At 44.1% G+C, this 23,955-nt stretch overlaps 1 protein-coding gene and 1 non-coding gene across 3 annotated transcripts in view; both read right to left on the bottom strand.

Annotated features, from left to right (window-relative positions):
* Window positions 1-23,955, bottom strand: part of ADGRD1 (adhesion G protein-coupled receptor D1) — a 428,743-nt gene that overhangs the window by 42,202 nt on the left and 362,586 nt on the right. For both annotated transcript variants that reach the window (XM_030219508.1, XM_030219506.1), the window contains one exon: window positions 21,532-21,623. In XM_030219508.1, coding sequence (XP_030075368.1) covers window positions 21,532-21,623 — 92 coding nt within the window. The remainder of the gene's footprint in view (window positions 1-21,531; window positions 21,624-23,955) is intronic.
* LOC115481255 lies at window positions 10,523-10,713 on the bottom strand. Its single transcript, XR_003943919.1, has one exon. It is a non-coding gene; the product is annotated as a U2 spliceosomal RNA (small nuclear RNA).

Raw genomic sequence — 23,955 nt, 5'->3', positions numbered from 1 at the left:
ACTTAAATATTTTACCTTTACTAATTATTTGATGACCCAGATTAAGAGCTTCATTTTCTAGGCTTTTCCCTCACGGTTTGCTGAATTCTATATAGTGCACCTAGAGATCTGTTCCAAAATCAGGTGTATTCTATAACAATGTGCATAATTTAATTGGCTTAACGAGCCAATCAACATATTTAACAGCACTTACCAAGCAATAATGAGCACTAATTGGCAATAGGTAGAATTTACTTACACAACTCGCTAAGTGGATTCTGTAATGAACTATGCGCAGTTCAAAAGGAGAATGGTTATGGGTGGGGAAATGGGAATTTTGTGGGCATTCCAAAATTTGCATGCGTTGTTATAGAATATGGCCCAGTGCACATAAGTCTATGCATAGGAATTTAAGCCATATTTAATTGGTGTAAATGGACACATATAGTTTTAAGCACTGGGATATCAACTAAGCATATTCTATATATTGTGCCTAAATCTAGGTGCCACTTATACAATACACTTAGGCAGAAATGTTTACCACACAGACTATTTAGCCGCCATATATAGAATCTGGCCCTGTGTTTCTACGGAGAAAGAAAGCAGAGTAGGCCAGTCGTAACTCTAGTTTTCAACAGATGCTGAACATAAATAAATAGTAAATAAATACAGAGATAAAGTTGTAATGAATGCCTCCAGTAGTGAGAGATACCAACTACCACACTGAGAAAATGCAACAGACCTATTACAGCAGGACTTTCTAAAACTGTGCTGGTGATCCCACAATCAGTTAGATTTTCAATTTATCCATAATGAATATTTGCATTTAGCTCATGTGTTTCTCAGTAGTTATAAAGTTAGGTAAGACCATATGGCCTATCCAGTCTGTCTATCCATGCCATCTACTCTCCCTATCACTCCCTTAGACATCCTATGTACTTGTCCCAAGCTCTCTTGAATTTAGATACTGTTTTCGTCTCCACTACATCTACCAGGAGGCTGTTCCACGATTTCACCACCCTTTCCATGAAGAATTATTTCCTTAGGTTACTCCTGAGTCTGTCCTCTTTCACCTTCATCCTATGCCTCCTCGTTCCAGAGCTTCCTTTCAATTGAAAGAGACTTGCCTCCTTTGTATTTATGCCACATAGGTATTTAAATGTCTTTATCATATCTCCCTTCTCCCACTTTTCTTTCAAAGTATACATATTGGGATCTTTAAGTCTGTTCCTATATGCTTTATTATGAAGACCACTGACCATTTTAGTAGCTGCCCTCTGGGCCGACTACATTCTGTTTATATCTTTTTGAAGATGCAGTCTCCAGAATTATATTGTAAGTGAGGTCTCACCAGAGTCTTCTGCAGGGGTATCATCACCTCCTTTTTCCTACTGGCCATTCCTCTCCCTGTGCACCCAAGCATCCTTCTAGATCGCCTTGTCTATTTGTTTGGCCACATTAAAATCATCACATATGATCACACCCAAGTCCCACTCCTCTTCCATGCACAAAAGTTCTTCACCCCCTAAACTGTACCTTTCCCTTGGGTTTTTGCAGCCCAAATGCATGACCCTGCATTTTTTAGCATTAAATCTAAAAAGTCAAATTCCAGACCATTCCTCTAGCTTTGCCGAGTCCTTCCTCATTTATCCACACCATCAGGAGTGTCTACCCTATTGCAAATTTTGGTATCATCCACCAAGAGGCAAACCTGTAAGCAATATCGCTTACAGAAGTGTTAAAAAGAACCAACCCAAGAACTAAACATACCACAAGAAAAATCCTTTTCCTCTGAATGAGCTCCATTTACCACTACCCTCTGTCACCTTCCACTCAACTAGTTCCTAACCCAGTCAGTAACTTTAGGGCCCATACCGAGGGCACTCAGTTTATTTATTAGTCATTCATATGGAGCTATGTCAAACACTTTGCTAAAATTAAAATACACCACATCTAGCACACTCCCTCGAATCAACTCTCTTGTCATCCAGTCAAAGATATGAATCAGGGGTTAAGTCTATACCTGAGGCAGCGGAGGGTTAAATGACTTGCCCAGAATCACAAGAAGCAGAAGTTGCATTTGAATCTGACTTCCCTGATTCTGAAGCCCGTGCTCTAACCACTAGGCTACTCTGCCACTCTGTGCATAAAATAAATGTTTGTTTACGCCATTTGATATTCCACTCTTCTAAGTAAAAACCAATCCAAGTAGTTATAAAAGTGATCCAGCTGTAAATACAAAATGGAAACATGTAACGTAAGTCTCAATAATTACATCTATACTTTCTCAGAATGCCATAAGCGTTCTGACTGTCTGCCATTCATGATCCCAAGAAGACTGACCTGAAAATATAAGGGCTAAATATTCAGTTCACAGCAGTTTTTAAACACCGACAGCTGCAGGCAAAATTAGCCCTAGACATTCAGTGCCGGGCTATGTCCAGGCACTGGAACTTAATATCTGGGGCTAAATGTATGTGTGCTGGCCACCAGAGCTTATGCAGGTTCCAGCCGATAATCAGTGATTATGAGGGCCCCGGCTGAATGTCGGCAGGGACAAGCATAACTATTTAAGGCTCTATGGAGCCCTGAGAGCTCCTGGTGGCCTCCACAAAGGCTCCCTCCTTTCCTTCCCACTCCCCCCAGCCCCCACTACCATGCAGAACCTCTCTCCCCTGGAATGGCCCCCTTAACCCCCCCCCCCCCAGGCTAGGTAGGCACTCTCAACCTATCGTAGCTCCCTGGTGGTCCAGTGGGGCAGTGCGGTCAATGGGACAGGAACGAAGCCTCCTTGCTCCTTTCCCTTGCAGCTGCCTATAGGAAATGGCAGCCATGACATCTCACAGCTACTTGAGGTAGTATCACAAGTCTTTCACAAGAGGTTGTGGAAGCCATTTTCCTCAAGCAGCCGCAAGGTGCAGGAGCAAGGGGGCTTCACTCCTGCCTCCATCAACTGGACCACCAGGGAGCCACAGTAGACCTGAAGGGGCCTACCTAGACCAGGAGGATTGAAGATTGGGGTCTATTCTGGGGGAGGGGGGATTTGCATGTCTACGAGCTAGGGGTTAGAGGAAAGGGGGAAGAGAAGGAGAGGCTCCCAGGGCTCTATAGCAGGGGCTTAGCCAGGCACCTAATTTTGGATAGGCCTGGGCTCAAAATGGGTAGGCAGAACTCCGCCTTGTCCCACAAGTGATTTGGTCTCTCCCTCTCTCGCCTGCATGCCATATGGTCTCTCAAACATCCCCCCTTCTCCACATACCTTTTAAATAGCAGCTTTTCACCGGCAGTGAGCAGCAACTAATAAACACTACTCATGTTGGCCCCACAGCCTTCCCTCTGATGCAACTTCCTGTTTCCGCATAGGCGGGAATACCTCAGAGAGAAGGCTGTGGGTCCAGTGTGAGCAGTATGTATCAGTCGCTGCTCGCTGCAGGCAAAGATCTGCTATTTAAAAGGTATGCAGGAGGGATAGTTGTTGGGAGTTTTCGGCTGGTGGGGCTTGGGAATCCCTGCCAGCCACATCATAGGTGTGCTGCTACTGGGTGGGCCTGGGCCCACCTGGGTCCACCCTTGGCTACGCCACTGCTCAATAGAGCCTTTAAATAGTTATGCAGGTCTGGCAGATATTCAGTGCAGGTGCTGACATAGTTAAGCGGTGAATTTAGGACAGCTTTTGAGCTGTCCTAAATTTACCTGCTTTGCTATCTGCTTAAATCATTTTGAATATCGGCTGGTAAGTTCTTGGCCTCTTTTTAATGAGACCCAATCATGCCTCTGTCTGAAGATTTTGTGGGAGAAAATTCCATAATATAGAAGCTAAAAAAAGAAAAAAAACACCGATCATCTAATAGAATCTAATCTGGCTCAAGAATTTGGTGGAATTACTAGTCAATTTTGAGATTGTGATTGTAATGTCCTACTTGGACAAGGAATTAATAACTTGGACAAATAGTAAGGCAGTCCTTAATAAGATGTCTTGTATATATACTGGAGGCTCCAGTGGATGCAAGTTTATCTCCTGCATATTCACTGAGGATATTCTGAAGATCTGACTGGCTATGGTGTCCCCAGGACAGGTTTGGAAAAGACTGCGCTACAGTTTATCCAATGGAATGGTCTCCTTTTGGCTGTTTGATAGAACTACTACCTCCACACCAGAAAGATCACTTTAGTACAAGTTTCTTCAAAAAGCGACTTGCCCAAAGTCACAAACCCTCCCTGTTTACTAAGCCATGGGCTAATGCTGAATGGGCTGTGTCAGCATTGCCACACAGGTTAGTAAAAAGGGCAGAAAGAGAGTCAATGACAGAAGGGAAACTTGAATTCATGTCTTAGTATTTTATGTGAATCCTAGCTCTTTGAGGGCCCCTTTTACTAAGCAGTGGTAAGCCCAATGCTGGCTTACTGCTCGCTGAACAGAAAGCACCACTGGGCTACTGCAGCGACCTGGCGGTACTTCTCACCCCTAGTGGGCCATCATATCCGGCGCTACAAAAATATATTTATTTAGGTAACACCGGAGTGTACCTGGCAGTAATCGGGCGGTGATGTGCGCTGCCTGGTTACCGCAGGGTTAGCGCAGGAGCCCTTACCGCCACCTCAATGGGTAGCGGTAAGGGCTTCCCCCAATATGGCCTCGCGGGAAGTGCTTTACTTGCCGCACGGCCATTTCCTGCAGGGAAGAGAAACATTGCTGCCTGGATGTCCAACCGCCACCTGAAACTGAACATGTCCAAGACCGAGCTTATCGTCTTTCCACCAAAACCCACTTCTCCTCTTCCTCCACTTTCTATCTCAGTTGATAACACCCTCATCCTCCCCGTCTCATCTGCCCGCAACCTCGGAGTCATCTTTGACTCCTCTCTCTCCTTCTCTGCGCATATCCAGCAGATAGCCAAGACCTGTCGCTTCTTCCTCTTTAACATCAGCAAAATTCGCCCTTTCCTCTCTGAACACACCACCCGAACTCTCGTCCACGCTCTCATTACCTCTCGCCTGGACTACTGCAACTTACTCCTCACCGGCCTCCCACTTAGCCATCTATCCCCCCTTCAGTCTGTTCAGAACTCTGCTGCACGTCTCATATTCCGCCAGAACCGATATATTCATATCACCCCTCTCCTCAGGTCACTTCACTGGCTTCCGATCAGATACCGCATTCAATTCAAGCTTCTCCTTCTTACCTACAAATGCACTCAGTCTGCTGCCCCTCACTACCTCTCTACCCTCATCTCCCCTTACGTTCCCGCCCGAAACCTCCGTTCACAGGACAAATCCCTCCTCTCAGTACCCTTCTCCACCACCGCCAACTCCAGGCTCCGCTCATTCTGCCTCGCCTCACCCTATGCTTGGAACAACCTTCCTGAACCCTTACGCCAAGCCCCCTCCCTGCCAGTCTTCAAGTCTTTGCTTAAAGCCCACCTCTTCAATGCTGCGTTCGGCACCTAACCCTTACCGTTCAGTGAATCCAGACTGCCCCAATTTGACTGCCCCTATCGGACCGACCGTTCACTTGTCTATTAAATTGTAAGCTCTTTGAGCAGGGACTGTCTCTCTTTGTTAAATTGTACAGCGCTGCGTAACCTTGGTAGCGCTCTAGAAATGTTAAGTAGTAGTAGTAGTAGTAGTGGAAGAGAAACTTCCCTTTTACCCGCTGCGGTAAAAGGGGGCCTCGCCGCATGTGGAAAACAGGTGCCAACGTCAGCACAGCCCCCCCCCCCCTTTTGCCACAGCTTGGTTAAAGGGACCCTGAATACCTATGCTGCTCTTTTCTTTTGTTAATTTGCAATCTATGCAAATGTGAAAACTGTTGAAATTTCACTTCTAATAATTCATACAGTGAATGTTACAAGAAAAACATGTTCCCCATCATGGATCCATTGCATAATGTCAATAAGATCATCCAAGGCATTTATAATTGACTCATAATTATAGCTCTCAAGTGGTTGACTTCATTTGGCTTCACGCATTACAATATGAGCAAGGAATGTAATTGTTTGTTAAAATGTAGCACTAATTTTCTTTACAGCTATAGTGTAACAACAGCAAGACAACAGAATGAAATGTTCTCTTCCCATCAGCTGAAATGTTCTTCTTACATGAGCTGTTTTCATAATTTAAGAGTTTGCAGTAGAATTTCTTTTCAAATCCAGCTGATAAATTGTGCCATTTTGTTAATTGTTGATGGCACTGCTACCTTTCAGTGGTTAGCATGAAACAAATATTGAACATGATTTGGATATTTAAGCAAGGAAAGAGCTGCTAATGCTAAAAGCTTACGCTGAAATGAGATTTCCTAATATCAGTCCTGCTTTTTATTGCCATCTTCTACAAATGACCTAAAATGCAGGAACCGTAGTAGACCAAATCGTGGGGCTCTCTCGCTAAACTGCGGTCAAATTTGCAGTTACCGCACTCAATGCGGGATGAACTGCAAATCCCCCCCCCCCCCCCCCCCCATTTACTAAGCCACTGTAGTGGTTGCCGTGCGCTATTGCCGACACAGCCCATTCACTTTGAATGGGCTATGTCGGCATTGCCATGCAGTTTAGCAAACAGGGGGGTTAACAAGCCACCTAGTGGAGGTGCTCCTACTATTTTTATTGCAGGTTGTACACTAACATTTGGATTGTCTAGTACCTATTCCCAATTAATGCAGAAGCACTTACCCTCTAATTCTATAAATTCATATGCACAATTGTACATTTAGCAGGCAAAGTTCTGCATGCAAGCTATAGAATAAAGCTTGTTGCACGCTTAAGTTAATATAATAATTAGTGGCTAGTTACATAGGAGCCAACTTTTCAAAATGATTGGGGGTGCTGAATTTTTTTTTTTTACAGGTGGTGCATTCCCCCTCCCTCCCCCTCCCTCTCTCCCCTGTCCCCCCTCCCCCTTGACCCCCTCCCCCTCATCCCCTCCCTCTCCCCCCTCCTCTGTCCCCCTCCCCCTCTCCTGTCCCCCCGCCCTCATCCCCCCTCCAGCTCCCTCCGAGTTCCAGGTCCCCTCCCCTCCCTCTTTCTCCTTTCCCTCCTCCCTCCCTCTGAGTTTCAGGATCCCTCCCTCCAAGTTCCAGGGTCCCCCTCCCTCCGAGTTCCAGGGTCCTTCCTCCCTCCTTCTCTCCCACCCAGTTCCAGGATTGGTCCTCCCTCCCTCCCAGTTCCAGGGTCCCCTCTCCCTCCCACCCACCCAGTTCCAGTTCCAGGGTCATCGTCCCTCCCTTCCTCCCTTTGAGTTCCAGGCCCCCTCGCCCCAAATTTTAAAAGTCATCTATCTTACCTCGTCGAGGTTAGGACGGCAGCAGCAGTAAAAAGCATGCAGGCTCAGCTCGGTGCTTAGTTCACTTTTCCCTTCGCTCTCTCTCAGCTCTGGTCCCGCCCTTGCGGAAACAGGAAATGAGGGCGGGACCAGAGCTCAGAGAGAGCAAAGGGAAAAGTGAAGTAAGCACCAAGCCGAGCCTGCATGCTTTTTACCGCTGCTGCCGTCCTAACCCCGACGAGGTAAGATAGATGACTTTTAAAATTTGGAGGGAGGGGGCCTGAAACTTGAAGGGAGGAGGGAGGGAGGGAACAAACTTCTGGTGGATGAATGAACTTCCGGTGGGTGCAATATTGGGGGTGCTCGAGCACCCACAGCACCCACAGAGTCGGCGCCTATGGCTAGTTAGGCTACTATTACTGGTTATAATTGGTGTTAACTGGCACAAATTGAGTGTGCAAAATCCATAGCGTGCATCTCCAAGGGGACATGGATCTGGGAGGGTCAGGGATGTGCCTAGCACTTATGCATGCAGGTTATAGTATACTTGCAGCTATGCACATAACTGTGAGCATTTACAGGCTGTAGGTACTCACATCTAGAGTTAGCAACACAGTAGTTAACAAGTTACTGCAGTAATAGAATTCATGCTTAGCACGCAACATTCTGGCACCTAACTTTAAGCGATCTATAGAGAATCACTCCCTGAGCACCTCTCATATAGGAGGTGGTGAGTGGTCCCACATTAAGCTGGCATTAGGCAGTTAGTGCATAGTACGTGCAGAACATTAACTGCCAAGTGCCTTCCATGCCCAGTCTCCACCCATGCCACACCCCTGGCACAATTCACCCAGTTTATTTATTTATTTACTTGTAACTCTTATACTCCGCGCTTTCCCACTCATTAGCAGGTTCAATGCGGCTTACGTAGTACTACAGGTTAAACAAAGTAGCATAGAATGGATGCAGCTGTGATAAAGTAAGTAGAGAGGTGGTCGTTTAAATAGTAATAGATAAACAAAGTAATATAAAATGCTTGTAGATGTAATATAGTAAATAAAGAAGTGATCATAAGATGTGGATAGGTGAGATGGGCAAGGAAGGAGGATGGTAGAGATAGGGAGTGGAAGACAGGTGTGTAAAAGGTGGGAAAATGTGGGATACAAATGCAATAAATAAATAAATAATGGGGTTATCGTGTTGTTTATAATGGGAGAATGAAAGGGAGGGAGGAAGAGGGAAGTAGTAGAAGAATTATACGGGGGGACAAATTCCAGATTTAGCCTTCGTAGTCTGATCTAGGTAATACAGATGAACTCGCAGTTTATCATGCACTAATGGTGAAAATGTATTATTGATTGATTAGGATTTATTTACTGCCTCTTTGAAAGAATTCACTGAAGGTGGTGTACAGTAAGAATAAATCAAACATAAGCAATAGACAATCACAGCAGTAAAAATATTCAAATAACAATACAAAGTACGGCATAGTATACTACTTACAATGTCAACACAATATGTAATAGGAACATTTTAATTGAGAGTGAAGGGTAAAGCAGAGATGGAACATATAGATAGGTAAGAGAGCAAGAACAGTTAGAAAGGAAGGTGACTGATTCAAAGAAAGTTGCACATGAAGTAAGAGAGATGGTTAAATATTATCTCAGCAAGGGTAGGAGTAGATAAACAACAGCAGCGTACCAAGGGCAGGGCAGTGGGGGCGTTCTGCCCCGGGTGCACGCTGTAGGAGGGGTGCAAGGAGCAGCCGTACAGCTGTTGGCTCCGCCGGTTCCCTGCTCCCTCTGCTGTTACTTCCTGTTCCAGGACAGAGGGAGCAGGGAACCAGCTGAGCCGACAGCCGCGCAGCTGCTCACAGCACCCTCAGCAGGTGAGAAGAAAGCACCCTGAGGGGGTGGGGGGTGGCTTGGAGGTGATGCGCATTGGTCACCTACAAAAATCTGTATATAGAAAACGAGCTACCAGAAGTAATTTGTACAAACTTTATTCAGTTTAAAATTGCTCCCTCTCATTGCCTGTTCTTCCAAGTGTGTACAGAAAACCAAATGACAGGTATAAGTATCTTCATAGATCCAATATCCATCCTCCACACATTAGAGAAAAAAATCCAATATGTACAGTCAAGCTACATGATACCACCTCATTTGTTCTTAGCCACAATGCAGGAATAAACATCTTAAATGTCTAACACAATCCTTCAAACAATTGAGCTTCCATCCCAAAATTATCTCCAAGAAAATTGTATTCTCACTCAAATCACCTAGATAAAACTTACAAGGAAAGGAAATCCATGGAGCACGTAGCACTTGAATTAAAATATAATCAATAACTAGAAATCCTAAGGAAAATTATAAATGTCAGCACCTATTTCTGGAGGATGAATTACTGGAAGAAATATCCCCTCTAATCCCTCTCCCCCAGTTTTCTGGCAACCAGCTAACCCGGAACAAAAAACTTGGAAGAACAAAATAGCACAAAACACTGTAAGATATTAGGGGGTCCTTTTACTAAGGCACACTGAAAAATGGCTTGCGCTAGTGTAGGTCCATGTTTTGGACGCATGCAGGGTCCATTTTTCAGCGCGCCTGTAAAAAAAAGTCCTCTTTTCTTTAGTCAAAAATTGACGTGCGGCAAAATAAAAATTAGTGCACGTCCATTTTGGGCCTGAGACCTTACTGCCACCCATTGACTTAGCGGTAAGTTCTCACGCATTAACTGGACAGTAATCATCAGTGCACGTACACTGCCGATTACCACCCAGTTAGCGCCATGCAGCAGAAAATAAAAAATATTTTCGGACGCATGTAAAAAAATAGAATTACCGCCCAGGCCACGCAGTAGCCGGTGGTAGTTCCAAATTGACATGCATTGGACGCACGTAGACGCCTACAAGCCATAGTAAAAGGGCCCCTTGATGCCAGCACATGTCACAAGAACAGCAGCTACCCACATGAGAAAGACACTTCAACATAAAAGGCCCACATTCATGCTTCTCTGTGAACGTAGTGTACACAATCTAATGCAAAAAAATCTGAAGAGGGGTGCAACATTGGCGAAACAAGCCAAAAATGAAGAAATATATTAATCATCATAGACATACTTAAAATCTTACAGAAAAAATAGAGCTCAATTTTCAAAGGAAGATAACTCATTTAGGGGCCCTTTTACCAAGTTGCGATAAAGGAGCCCTGCGGTGGCATCGGCATGTGGATTTGCTACACGCTGAGGTCCCTTTTACTGCAGTGATGTTTTTTGGGGAGGAGGGGGGTTTCGGCGCACCATGCCTGGAAGTACTGCAGTACCAGGTTGATGCACGGAGCGGATGAAGCAAGCACCGGTTCTGTCTCCCTGTCCCAAAAATCCATTTACTATAAGGTCCCCGGATAGGGGACGTATCAGATATTAAACTGATAAGAACAGATACTACACTTGATCTTAGCCAAAAGGCCGAGAAGTAATAAATTTGTTACATGTAACTCGGGGAAAAATACAAAACAAAATATTCTCCTATACAGAGCAGAGTAGGAAAGGAAAATAAAAATTAGGAAACACTATAACTTCATATTTATCCCTTTCTTAGACCACAAATGTTGGGAGAGTGGCCAATAATCAAGGAAATCACAGTAGTATAAAGGTAACAAGTAAGGTTTAAAAAAAAAAAAGGAAATGTCTGTGCAGTAAGTACAAATTTGCCACCCGCCCATTTCCTGGGGGATCCCTAACTGCCTCCTAGTTAGGAGATGGTATGGACTCCCGGCTGCCCAATTATTTTATTTATTTATTTATTTGTTACATTTGTACCTCACACTTTCCCACTTATAGCAGGTTCAATGCGGCTTACATAGCAGTAAAATTACAGTGTAGTGCATAGAAAAATAGGCTGAGCTAATAGAGCGATGGAGATGTATAGTTAGGGAATATTAAAAGGGAGAGGGGTAGAGGAGGAAGTGGAAAGTTCTAGTTTTAGGTTAGATTGAGACAGATTGAGGTAATCAAGGGATAGGGTCGGGTAAACAAAGGGAAAATTGGAGGAGGCATGGACTGAGTCAATGTCGTTGTCGCAGGATCAGGTGATGAATAGGTGGGTTCGTAGGGTTAGGTTGTGGCGTTAGGATAAGCTTCCTAAGATTACGTCTGGGTAAGCCCCCAGTGGTAAAAATTTAAAATATTTTCAGTCACACCAGAAATGGCATGCGATAGGGGCAGCACTGTTGCCACCTACCGCAGTGGGCCAGTGGTAATGCCAGACTGGTATACACTAATTCCGCAGTAGCTCTCCTGCGGTGTTGTAAAAGGACCCCTTAATGACGTTAAATTAAAGTCCTTAAAGGAAACTTCAGGAGTAAACAAGAATGGAAAACCTTTGAAATTAGGAGAATCGAACACTAGGAACTAATCAGAAAAGGACTCAGTAGAGACATTGGTTTTCTCACCCATTATCAGATACAGAGCTTTTCAATTGTGAAGTGTTGCTGTCTCATCACCTTTCTCTAGTGCTATCCCCTTTTACTGAGTTGTAATGATATCTGTGGACAGCCTAAATCCTAGATGGGTTTGTACTATTTCAGCCAGTGTAACTGCATTGTTTCTTCAATGAGCTGATGACGATAGAATATAACTCTAAAGAAAATGCTAAAGAAGAGATTTAATTTACATAGACACCAAATGCAAAAATGCTAGTACCAATAAGGATGTCACCTCTGTGGGGCAGCACTTTACAAAACCAGACCACTGTACCCGTGATTTCATGGTAAGAATTCTGAAAGGGAACTTTAAAACAATACAGGAACGTAAGACCTTTGAAGTCAGAATGATTACATATTTTGACACCCACCAGACAGGACTTATCAAAGATCTGGGTTTTCTAGCCCATTATAAACCATAAAATTGTACTGCTTTGTCACCCTCCTATCTCCATGCATATCTCCCTGTCCCTCATCCATCCAACTCTCCCTGTCTCTCACCTAACCTGTCCTCATCCTGTTAGACTGTCACTGAAATGCTTTGATGTTTCACTTATATATACTGTCATCTACCAACATTTACTTATTTCCGATCTGAGGAAAAAGGGCAACCTTCGAAAGCTAATCAAGAAATGTATTAAGTTATGTCCAATAAAAAAAGGTATCATCTTATTCTCTTTTCTATGTTTTATTTTATTTTATTTCTATTGAATACCTTTAAAAGTGGACTAACACGGCTACCACACCTCTCTACTCAAGATGTAACTCTTGAAAGCTTGTCCCAAATATATTCTTAAACAAAACAAACAAAAAAAGCCAACCTTACTTGCAGATTTTTTGTTGAACATTATTTCCACCTTCCCATGTGGACTGATAAGGTAAGAAATTAAATGAAATATTAACTTCTAATTGCAGTCTACTACTCCGCTCTCTTAATGAACCAGATGAAAAAATCTCTATAAAATATTAGAAATGTTTAGCTTCATTGTAAAGCTCTGTTATTGTTTTACTCTATGCATATATTTTCCTTGAAAAGTCTTATTTGTATTTGTTCTCCAGCTTGTAATATTCTGTGCAAGTTTATCATTTCTTTCCTAGATGGAGGACATGCACTGAATACAGTTTGCTTGGATTTCAACAAAGCTTCTGATACTGTCACACATAAAAGGCTCGCGAATAAACTGGCCCTTAAGGTGGTAGGCTGGATTAAAAATTGGCTGCCCAGGAGAAGACTGTAGTGGTAATTGAAATTCACTCAAAATGGAAGGGTGAGAAGTAGAATGCCCCAGGAATTAGTCCAGGAACCAGTTCTGTTCAATATCTTTGTGAGTGATATTGCAAAATTTAGAAGAAAATGTTTCCCTTTATGCAGATGATGTAAAGATCTACAACAAAGTGGACACCACAGGAGAAGTAGATAGAATGAGAAATTCTCCAAAGAGCATTGGTCAAGATTGGCCAAACGCTTGACAGTTTAGCTTTAATACAACGAAGCGCAGAGTGATGCATTTAGGGGGCAGAAATCCTGAAGCATATGTAATCCTGGTCTCACCAAAAGTTCCGGGCACCAGCTAGCTCTTCAGGTCAGCACCCAAACCAGGGTCACTACAAAAGCTTTACCTCTTACTGAACTGACTGCAGGCCGGGACTGGGCTTGATCCCAGTAGGCTGTAGGGTTTTAAGCCTCACTTTACTTTATTTCTTTCTTAGTCTGGGAGTAAAATAACTCCACTTTCACTCCAAGGAAACTCTCCACTCCAGGATTTATGAAACAAATGCAAAACTTTACAGGATCAGGCAGATATCCAAATTTCATACTTCTCTTATAGCAAAACATTTCAATCCGTATCCAAATGGTTCAATTTGCTGAAAGAGGTTTTAGTGCCAGTCCAAGACTTTTGGTGTAAATCTGAACTATTTAATTGTCTCTGTATAAATTCTAGGACATTTACATATTTTCGGCACCACCAATCCTCCAACACCCATCCTTTCTGGCAGAATAATCCAAGGCTGTGCTTGAAGTGCTTTCTGCAGCAAGCTGTCCCATTAAGCTTTATCCAGCTGCCGGACACGCTCAGGATCAGACCTTCCTGTCTGTCCTCCCTCCAAAAGGTGCACTTCCACAAACTGCTGCCTCTGGTACTGAACAGGTTCTTTCCTGTTCTGCTCCCAGGCTGGGTTAACCCTTTCTACCCACCCAGAGCACTCCCCACTCTCCAGTTAATGCTTTGTTGGCAAAAACCTCCTCTTTATTCAGCTTTAGGTTATTGGGCCTATCCAGTCAACCCTTTTCCTCACAGATCCTGGCGGGGGGGGGGGGGGGGGGGGGTTAAATCAAAGACTATGTGCTCACTAATCCTATCAGTTTTATAGCTTCTCAGCTCCACTAACCACTAGGAGCAGCCTAGTGGTTAGTGCAGCGGACTTCGATCCTGGGGAATTGGATTTGATAACTACCTGTATATACTATGTAAACCTCTTTGCATGTAGTTGCAAAAAAACACAGAAAAGTGGTATATCAAGTCTCATTTCCCCCAGTTAACACCACTAAAAATTAGCAGTTAGTGCATAAGTGAAAGTCAGCTATTTTGGGGGCATTCCATGGCAGAATCGGCACTTGAGCAGTTAAGTGCCAATATTCAGCATTTAAAAGACCAGGGTAACCATATAAATGGGACCACATAAAAGACGCTCCTATCTTTAAGCAGAAACCCATGGCTGGTTAAGTTCTGAATATCGACTTAATCAGCCATGTTTTAGCCGGCGCCACATAAACCAGCTATTCAACGCCAAAGCACGGACATGGCCCGGCACTGAATATCTGGGAATAACACTGGCGGCAGTTAGCAAAACACTCACCACCATCAACTCTAATTATAATTGGATGACAATAACAATGCCTGGAGTACTTTGTAGGGATACATCAGTTTTTTCTTTAGATGATACCCCTATCCCTGTGAGAGATGAAATTAAGGATTAGAGGTTTATTTGGATTCTCAAATATCTAGGGTAGAAAAAAGAGACTTTGGCCATTTATATAGCCTTCATAAAATTCATCATCAATTTTATCCTTAATTTCATCTCTCACAGGGATAGGGGTATCATCTAAAGAAAAAACTGACGTATCCCTACATAATGCCTTTTAACAAAGAATGACAAGCCTGCCCATTTGTATTGTTTTCATTGCGAAATCATGATTACTTGACCACAAAGGGGTGGGGGGAGGGAACCCAAGAATGTGGAGTGAGAGCCCAAGTTTAAGCAAAGTCTCAGAATTTCAACAGCAACATCTAGCAACGCCCTTTTTCTTCTGATCTTTGTACTTCTTTACAGTGGCGTAGCCACAGGTGGGACTGGGTGGGCTCAGGCCCACCCAACAGTAGCACACGTTTAGAGGTAGCTGGTGGGGATCCCAAGCTCTGCCAGCTGAAGACATCCCCCTGATAGTAATTAAAACGCTGCTCTCCATGATACTGGCACCTGTGCATGCTCAGTTTTCAGCGTATGCCTACTGCAGACTGCCAAGGTGGAAAGAAGCGTTTTCCCATTAGCTCAGATATTTTTCTGGTGGGGGTTGGGAAGAACACTTGGTGCCCACCCATTTCTTGCCTAGGCCCACCCAAAATCTGTTGTCTGGCTATGCCCCTGCTTCTTTAGCTTGGGACTCTGACACCTCAGGGGTTGAGGGTATATGCACAAGACCATTATCTCATACGGTGTAGAGGTAGCATTTCTAGCCTTTCCTGTTATCTCCCTAGCAGGTTCTATATAACATCAAACTGTATGAAGCACCCATGCCTCCCAGGGTAGTGGAGATAATGGTAGTGTGTCTGGAAATGGAGGTGAGGTGTTCATGTGTGTATGTGGTGTGGGGGGGGGGGGGGTTCTCTAGAAATGATTGCACTTGTTGCTGTAACATTTGTTTCTTGTAGAAAGTCACTTTCCCAAGAGGCTGTATAGGACGCAACAAATTTATTAACTTACTCTGACTTCCACTGTTCTATGTCATTGCTCCCTTCTGTTATTATCGCACTACAGTGATTTCATTGGGGGAAAACTTGATTTCCATAAGCAGAATAGGACATAAAAGTGCCACTGACCCAAATGGCCAGCTGTCTATTGAAGTAACTCATGTACGCTTGTGAAGGTCACGGACAACTAGACACATTGCCATCACTAGCCTTTTCAATTTCCAGCAACATAATGCATTAAGAAATATTTAGACCATAGATTGTAGTGTAGACACATTTACTGTTTTTTTCCTGTTCAGTCACAAAAACATAATACAATAATTAAACCATGTTTCATGGCGCTAGCAGCATCAATATCCGAGAGCCACTGTATATCTGAACATTAGGATGAGTAAACAATCTGAAAATGGCCCCTTCTCCTTCTCTGTTTCCTATTGCACATGTCAACTTAAAAGGCTTGGCTACATGGGCAAACTTCATCACAAGGAAAATAAAGAGGTCAAGAAACATGAGATACAGGTTGTTTATCAGAGAATACAAAGCAGTAAATTGGGATTTGTATGGGTATAGATTCATCTCCTCATTGACACATTTTTGTGTTTTTTTGCATATCCAAAGAGGTAGTACCCTTGAAGAAGCTCAATAATAGACCGAAAAATGACTACCGTTGGGTATTAAAGGTTGGCGCAACCTTCCTTTGTGTTCTGTTTGTATCTCCAGCAGGGGCGTAGCCAGCCTTCCGTGGGAGAGGGGTCCGAGCCCGGGGGGAGGGGGCACATTTTAGCCCTCCCCCCGGCGCCGCCCCCCCCACCGCCGACATTGCCGCCCCCCCTCCCGCCGCGAACCCGCCGCCGCTGCAGCCTACCTTTACTTTTGCTGGCGGGGGATCCCACTCCCCGCCAGCCGACGTCTTCTTCTTAGTCGCTTCCCGCTCTTCAATTTGTTTGCTGACGTCCTGCACGTATAATTACGTGCAGGACGTCAGCAAACAAATTGAAGTGCAGGAAGGACTGAGAAGACGTCGGCTGGCGGGGAGTGTGGTCCCCCGCCAGCAAAAGTAAAGGTAGGCGGCGGCGGGGGCGGGTTTGCCGGGAGGGGGGTCCTGGGGTGAATCTGCGGGGGCCCCGGCCCCCTCAGGCCCCACGTAGCTACGCCACTGATCTCCAGTCTACAGGACTGAACTTTGTTGTGTTACTCTTTTGCCTCCCTGCTGTATCTGTTTTGTCTAGTCTTGTTGTGTATAAGTATTTTCTGTACTTTCGTTTGCATTCTATATCGTATAATGTGAACCACATTGGTACTCCTTTGAAAGGTGGCATACCAGATACATTGAAATAAATAAATTCATGTTTCAGTGTACAGTTTTGGATACCGCACTTTCAAAAATGTATTAACAGGATGAGGTTAGTAAAGAGGGCGGCTACAATTGGTCAGTAGTCTTTGTTAAAGCATATGGGGATAGACTTCAAGACCTCGATATGTACACTTTGGAAGAAAGGCAAGAGAGAGGAGAGATGATAGGGACATTTAAATATCTCTGTGGCATAAATGTACAGGAGGTGGGTCTCTTTCAACTAAAAGAAAACTCCGGAATGAGAGGATATAGGATGAAGTTCAAAGGGGATAGACTCAGGTGTAATCTAAGGAAATATTTCTTTACAGAAAGGGTAGTGGATGCTTGGAATGGCCTCCCGGTAGAGGTGGTGGAAATGAAGACTGTATGCGATTCAAGAAAGCTTGCAACAAGCATGTAGGATCTCTTAGGAAGAAGAAGAGATTGTAGATTGTATGGGTGGGCAGACTGGATAGGTCATATGGCATTTATTTGCTGTCATTTTCTATGGGGGCAATATTCAGCTGGCGGAAGTGAGTGTCTTTTTAAATGTTCAACATGGCTGGCTAAATTAGCCCAGAATATTCAGTGCCAGGCCATGTATGGGCATATGTATAGTACCACGAGCTGCCACAAGAGGTCACAGAAGTCATTTTTCTTCAGGTAGCCGCAAGGAGCAGGAGCAAGTGGGCTTTGCTCCTGCCCCATTGCCCCCACTGAACCACCAGGGAACTGAGGTAGGCCCGGGAGGGCCCATCTAGACTGGGGGGATGAGGGGACATTCCAGGGGGGAGAGTGGTCATGGCCTGGGGGGAGGAGAAAGGTAAGGAGGGGGCAAAAGGAAGTAAAAGGGAGCTTGGAGGACTCCAGGAAACATTTACATAATTTTGCAGGTGCTGGCAGATATTCAATTCCAGCATCCACATAGCTAAGCAGCTGAATTTAGAATAGCTTTTGAGCTTAAAACAAATGCTTTGTGAGACACATGGGAATGCCCATTTGCTCAATAGATTATTTGAACTGCGGAAAGGAATTGACTAGATCTCATTGCTGGATACCTAAAAACTTGACAATTAACTCTGAGATTTCCTAGTAAGGTAACATCATATGCCCATGAAGCAGGCACAAGCCAAAATGTGGCCACGTCGGGCAGGTGACTTTTGTACCAGCAAACGAAATAAACATTATTAAAGACTTTTTACCATATTTCTTTGTTTTCTTGATTTTTTTCAAACTCTGTCTTCTGACTGACTGTGAGAACTGGACCATCAAGAAACAAGACAGAAAATTATGTATATGTTTGAGAAGTGGTGTTGGCAGCAAGTCTTGTGACTACCTTGGATAGCTGAAAAGATAAAATGCTGAGTCCTACCTGGGCCAGATCAAACCTGAAATCTCACTTGAGGGCCAACTACCCAGAATGAAACTATCTTCCTTTGGATATAAGACTACCAGATTCCTTAGAGAATCTGGTAGTCTTATATCCAAAGGAAGATAGTTTCATTCTGGGTAGTTAGCCCTCAAGTGAGATTTCAGGTTTGACCTGGCCCAGGTAGGACTCAGCAGTTTATCTTTTCAGCTATCCAAGGTAGTCACAAGACTTGCTGCCAACATAGGAGCTGACTCTGTGGCTGCTGTGGGTGCTTGAGCACCCCCAATATTGAATAAATTCCTTGTATGTGTCCAGGTTAGCACCCCCAATAATTTAAAAAAGGTGTCTCCTATGGCTGCCAACACTACTTCTCAAACATATACATAATTTTCTGCTTGGCAAAGTTGAAGGCAAAAGAGGCACTGGAAGACCAGCAGCAAGATGATTGATTCAGTCACATTAACTATGAATATGCCATTGAGTAGCCTTCAGAGACATAGAAAAGATAGAGCACACTGGAGAAAGTCAATCTATATGGTTGCCAGGAGTCGTCTTCTACTTGATCATCATTACTGGTGCTAGCTCCATATGGTACCATCGCCTTGCTGAATACTGAACATGTAATATTCTTATTTACTGCAGACAGTGCCTATTTATTAATATACTGGCCGCTGTTTATGCAGTCATCAGTCAACTTTAGATAAAGGGCATCAGACTATCATCGGGACAATGAAATTTCAGTGGTGTACAATCCCTAAAACAGTTTTCATATACTTACTCCTATCGATGCAGGCTCAAGAGGTTGTGAGCCAATTTTTGCTTTGTGACATTCCTTTCTTTTCCCCATCCCTCATAGCCTCATTTGCTTTGCAGTGCCCCCCCCCCCCCCAGCCAACTTTGACTTTGATGTACCCTCCCCTGCCTGTCTACATCACCCCATTAAACAGCAGCTTTTCTTTTGCTGTTGTGTTCTCCTTTCTGCATGGCGCAGGGGCATAGCCAGTTTGGGCTCAGGCCACCCAGCAGTGGAGTACCCTTAACAGCACCAGCGTCAGTGGGAGCAGGCTGGGCTCCCACGATCCTGCATCTCCCTACCTCCCTCCATCAGCAGTAGTAGTAGCAATTTCCACATGTTTTCTACTGCTAACCGGGAAGCCTCCCCTCTGTCACATACCACCCCCTATGTTCCAACTTCATATTTCTGCCAGGGCAGGATGCAGCAGAGGGGAGGCTTCTGGGTTAGTGGCAGGCAGCATGTGGGAATCACTGCTGCTGCCCCATTGAAGTGAGAGGGAGGGTTGGGGGTGAGGTCTCTTTCCGATAGCGAGATGCTGCATGGGGGGAACGAGAGGGAGAGGAGCGACAGAGGGAATAATGTTGGCATGGGGTGGAAGGGGAGAAAGTGAGAGATGCAGTAAAGGGGTGAAGAGGGGCAAGAAAGGGAAAAATATTGCATATGGGGGTGGAGGGGAGGGAGAGATGCTGCATGGAGAAGGGAGAGGGACGAGAGAGGGAGAAATGTTAGAAATAGAGGTGGTGGGGAGAGAGGGTGAAATGATGAACATGGTGGTGGAAAGCGAGAGATAGTGAAATGTTGGACATGATGGTGGAGGGGAGGAAGGGGGAGATGCTGTATGGAAAAGAAAAGAAAGATGTTGGACGGAGCACAACAGAGGGAAAGAGAGACATGGGCAGTGGGAGAGAGGCAGAAATGTTGGACATGGCAGTGGAAGGGAGAACGTAAGAATAGCCATATTGGGTCAGACCAATGGTCCATCTAGTCCAGTATCCTGCTTCCAACAGTGGCAACTAAAGGTCACAAGTACCTGGCAGAAACCTAATTAGTAGCAACATTCTATGCTACCTATCCCGAGTCAAGCAGTGGCTTCCCCCATGTCCATCTCAATAACAGACTATGGACTTTTTCTCCAGGAACTTGTCCAAACCTTTTTTAAACCCTGATACCTAACTGATGTAACGATCATACCAAATTCACATCCTGTAAGCCACATTGAGCCTGCAAAAAGGTGGGATAATGTGGGGTACAAATGCAATAAATAAATAAATAAATATCCTCTGGCAGCAGGATCCAGAGAATGCTGCATGGGGGGAGGGGGAAGAGAAATGGAGGGAGAGATACATAGGAGGTGGAGAGGGGAGAAAGAAGATGATGTTGGATCCAAGAGCAGAAGGGAGTGATGAAGAGAGACTCAGTGGCTTTCCTAGGGGGGGTGCAGTGGGTGCAGTCTGCCCCGGGTGCACGCCGCTGGGAGGGTGCCGCGCGCGCCTGTCTGTCGTTCGTTCCATGCTCCCTCTGCCCCAGAACAGGTTACTTCCTGCACCCGGGCTGGGGGTTCTTTCGCCGAGGGGGGGTGTCCTTTCGCCAGGGGAGGTTGCGCTGCATCCGGGGGGGGGGGGGCGCATTGGCAATCCACCCCGGGTGTCAGCCCCCCTAGGAACCCTTATTTTATCATCCTCACTTTAATATTCCCTTATCTCTTGTTTGTCCTGTTTGTCTGTCCTAATTAGATTGTAAGCTCTGTCGAGCAGGGACTGTCTCTTCATGTTCAAGTGTACAGCACTGCGTACGTCTAGTAGCGCTATAGAAATGATAAGTAGTAGTAATGCCTGGCCATGTCTATGCATCGGCATTGAAGTTCCGCGCTTCCGGAGCCAGCTAGCGCATAGTCGGTTCTGCGATATTGAGCACCCAAATGGCTATGGTGCACCGCATAAATATATGACTGACTTGTATGTGGTCCTATTTATGCAGTTGCGCTATCCAGTTAAGTGCTAAATATCCACACTCAACCAGCCAAGTGCCCACTCCACCCCAGAATGCCCCCAAAATACCTGGTTTTCAGTTTGGTACAAACCAGTTATTTTCAGTGGTACTAACTGCTTAAGGGCCACTGAAAATTATTGGTTAGCCCAAGACAGCAATTTAACTGGTCAGGAGCCATTTCTGGCCAGTTAAATTGCTTTGAATATCAACTGCAAACTTCCTGTCCATCACATGGAAATATTTCTGTGCACAGAATTCTGCTGGAGTTAGTGAGAAGAATCTATACATCTCTGGTTTCACTGTCCTATATTTCAGATGTGTGCTGCTTCTCAGTACGAGTGTGACAGACTTACTTAAAGGCATTTGCGTCCCCATGAACTTTGTAATTATCAGCGCTTATTCTTGAGATGATTCTGGTTACTGCAACCAGGATCCCAATGTTAACCTGAAAAAAAGAACATAAAGAGAAGAAAGGAATTCAGCTGGGAGAAGCAGGAAGTTAGAAATGCCGGCTTTGGTTAATACACAGCTTCGAACATGACCTGAATCAGGGGCTGACCCAATAGTCCAGGATATCATTTCCTGGACCTGTCTGCTGTTCTGCAGTCCAGCCAGGGATATCAAACATCAAACAAAGCCTTGCAGCTCAACAAAATCCTGTATATATGTCCACAATATTTTAAAAGTAAGTCAAACAATATTGTTAGTGATCATATAGAAGTTGGGAGGCTGCCGCGGTCTAATCTCCATGTGATATAATCAACGCACTAAATTTAAACTTGTAACATACTCCAAACTAGAATCTTCAAATATGTACTTGTCCTGAGGAATTCTTAAGACGTCAAAATCCATGAAAACAGAGTCCTGACATGGACCATGTTTCTCGAGTCGCTCCCTCGGAAGACTCAAATATAAATCAGAGTGCGACATCTTCAAAATTCATATTAAATTATATTGTAGGTCTTCAAAAAACCAATAGAGCATTAAAGTCTGTCATTAACCAACGGTTAAGAAACTTTTATGTATAGACTTCAGAGTTCTAGTAGTTTTTTGAAGATATTGAACACTGATTTATGTATGGGTCTCCTGGGGAAGCAGTTTGCAAAACGTGGCCCATGTCGAGATCCTGTTTACATGGATTTTGACTTCTAAAGAATTCCTCAAGATAAGTACATATTTGAAGATTCTATATTGGAGTATGTTACAAACTTAAACTTAGTGTGATAATTATGTCACATGAAGCTTAATGCCGGTGATCTTTTTAGACCGTGGCACCTTCCCAACTTTGATATAAGCACTATTTGCTACTTTAACTAACTTTTAAAATTTTGTGAAAAAATATATATATAGGATTTTGATGAGCTACAAGGCTTTCTTTGATGTTGGATAGTTTCACTGCCTTCCAGCAAAGGTATTTTTTTTCACATTATTTATATGGTCCAGCCAGGTGCAGCATCCACAATACCTAGAGGGAAGGAGTCCAATCTGTGTAGAACAGGGACATATGCAGGCAGGGTTCACTTTCTAAAGATTGTCCTGCATGCAAAGTCCATTTAACATGAAGAAAAAGCCTTTTACAAAATTGCACAAAAGGTATATGCACATATATAAGCATTCCTGGGAGTATAGTTGGGTAGAGCAATTCAGAACTGTGAATGCTCCCTTATTTGCCAGCCTGACTTCTTAGCAGTAGTTCTATGAAACTACCACTAGAGGGCTGAGGCAGCCATTTTGAAGACAGAAGCTGCCATGGCAGGAAAATTTAGGATTGCTCCTACTCTCTTACTAGCCACCAGGGAGACCTCTGGTATGTGCCACAAGGGTGTGGGGCATTGGGCAAGCTGCATGGAAAGGAAATTGGAATGATGGAGTTGTTTTTCAGAAGTAGCTCCTTTAAAACACTCACTGGGAGCATCAGACCATGTGTGAGTGACTCCATGCTCCCAGGGTAGAAAGATAATGCAGCTCATTATTAGGCAAAATGAATAATGCAGCTTGCGAGGTTAAATGCTGGCTGTGTTATGCATTTTGCATAATAATGAGCTGCTTTACATACATTTGCCTGCTTTGCATCTCATTATTTGCTATGGATTGTACTAAGAAATCATGCATTAAGGGCAAATAGCATACGTTCTTGTCAATTAATGCGCATTATTTGACAAATAATGCTTGTTGTTCCCTTAATACACATTAGTAATTTTCCCTCTCAGTGCCTGCTGCTACAAGAAACATGGAAGGATATTTTACTATGTATAGGACTTCTGATTTTAGGCTTTAACTGATAAGCACTGATAAAACACTGGATGCCAAAAAATTTTAAATAGGTGTTTGTTTGTTAAACACTGGATAAATGCCACATCCTCTAGTACTCTGTCACTCGTCTTATATTCTCTACTCAGGTTTCATGTCTTTTCTGTTCTGATGCATACGGCACATGCATGCATATTTGATTCCACTAGAAAAGGTACCCAGCAATAGCATCTGTGATGCAAAAACGCCAACAAACACGGATTGTTCTGCCCCTGAGGAACCCCTAAATAGCTGGAAAATAAACATCTGAATTTATAATTTACAAATACCTGTGAGAGCAATTCCCAAACCTGTCCTTGGGGGAACCAAAGCCAGTCAGGTTTTCCGGCTATCCACAATGAATATTCATGAGATCAATTTGCATAAATTGCCTCCTTGGTATGCAAATTGATCTCATGCATATTCATTGTGGATAGTGGGAAAACCTGACTGGCTGGGGTTTCCCCACGACAGGTTTGGGAAACCCC

The sequence above is a fragment of the Microcaecilia unicolor genome, chromosome 11 (assembly GCF_901765095.1).
Source record: "Microcaecilia unicolor chromosome 11, aMicUni1.1, whole genome shotgun sequence".
NCBI classification, from domain to species: domain Eukaryota; kingdom Metazoa; phylum Chordata; class Amphibia; order Gymnophiona; family Siphonopidae; genus Microcaecilia; species Microcaecilia unicolor.
The sequence above is the reverse complement of the archived record's forward strand: the minus strand, read 5'-3'. Positions and strand labels throughout refer to the sequence as shown.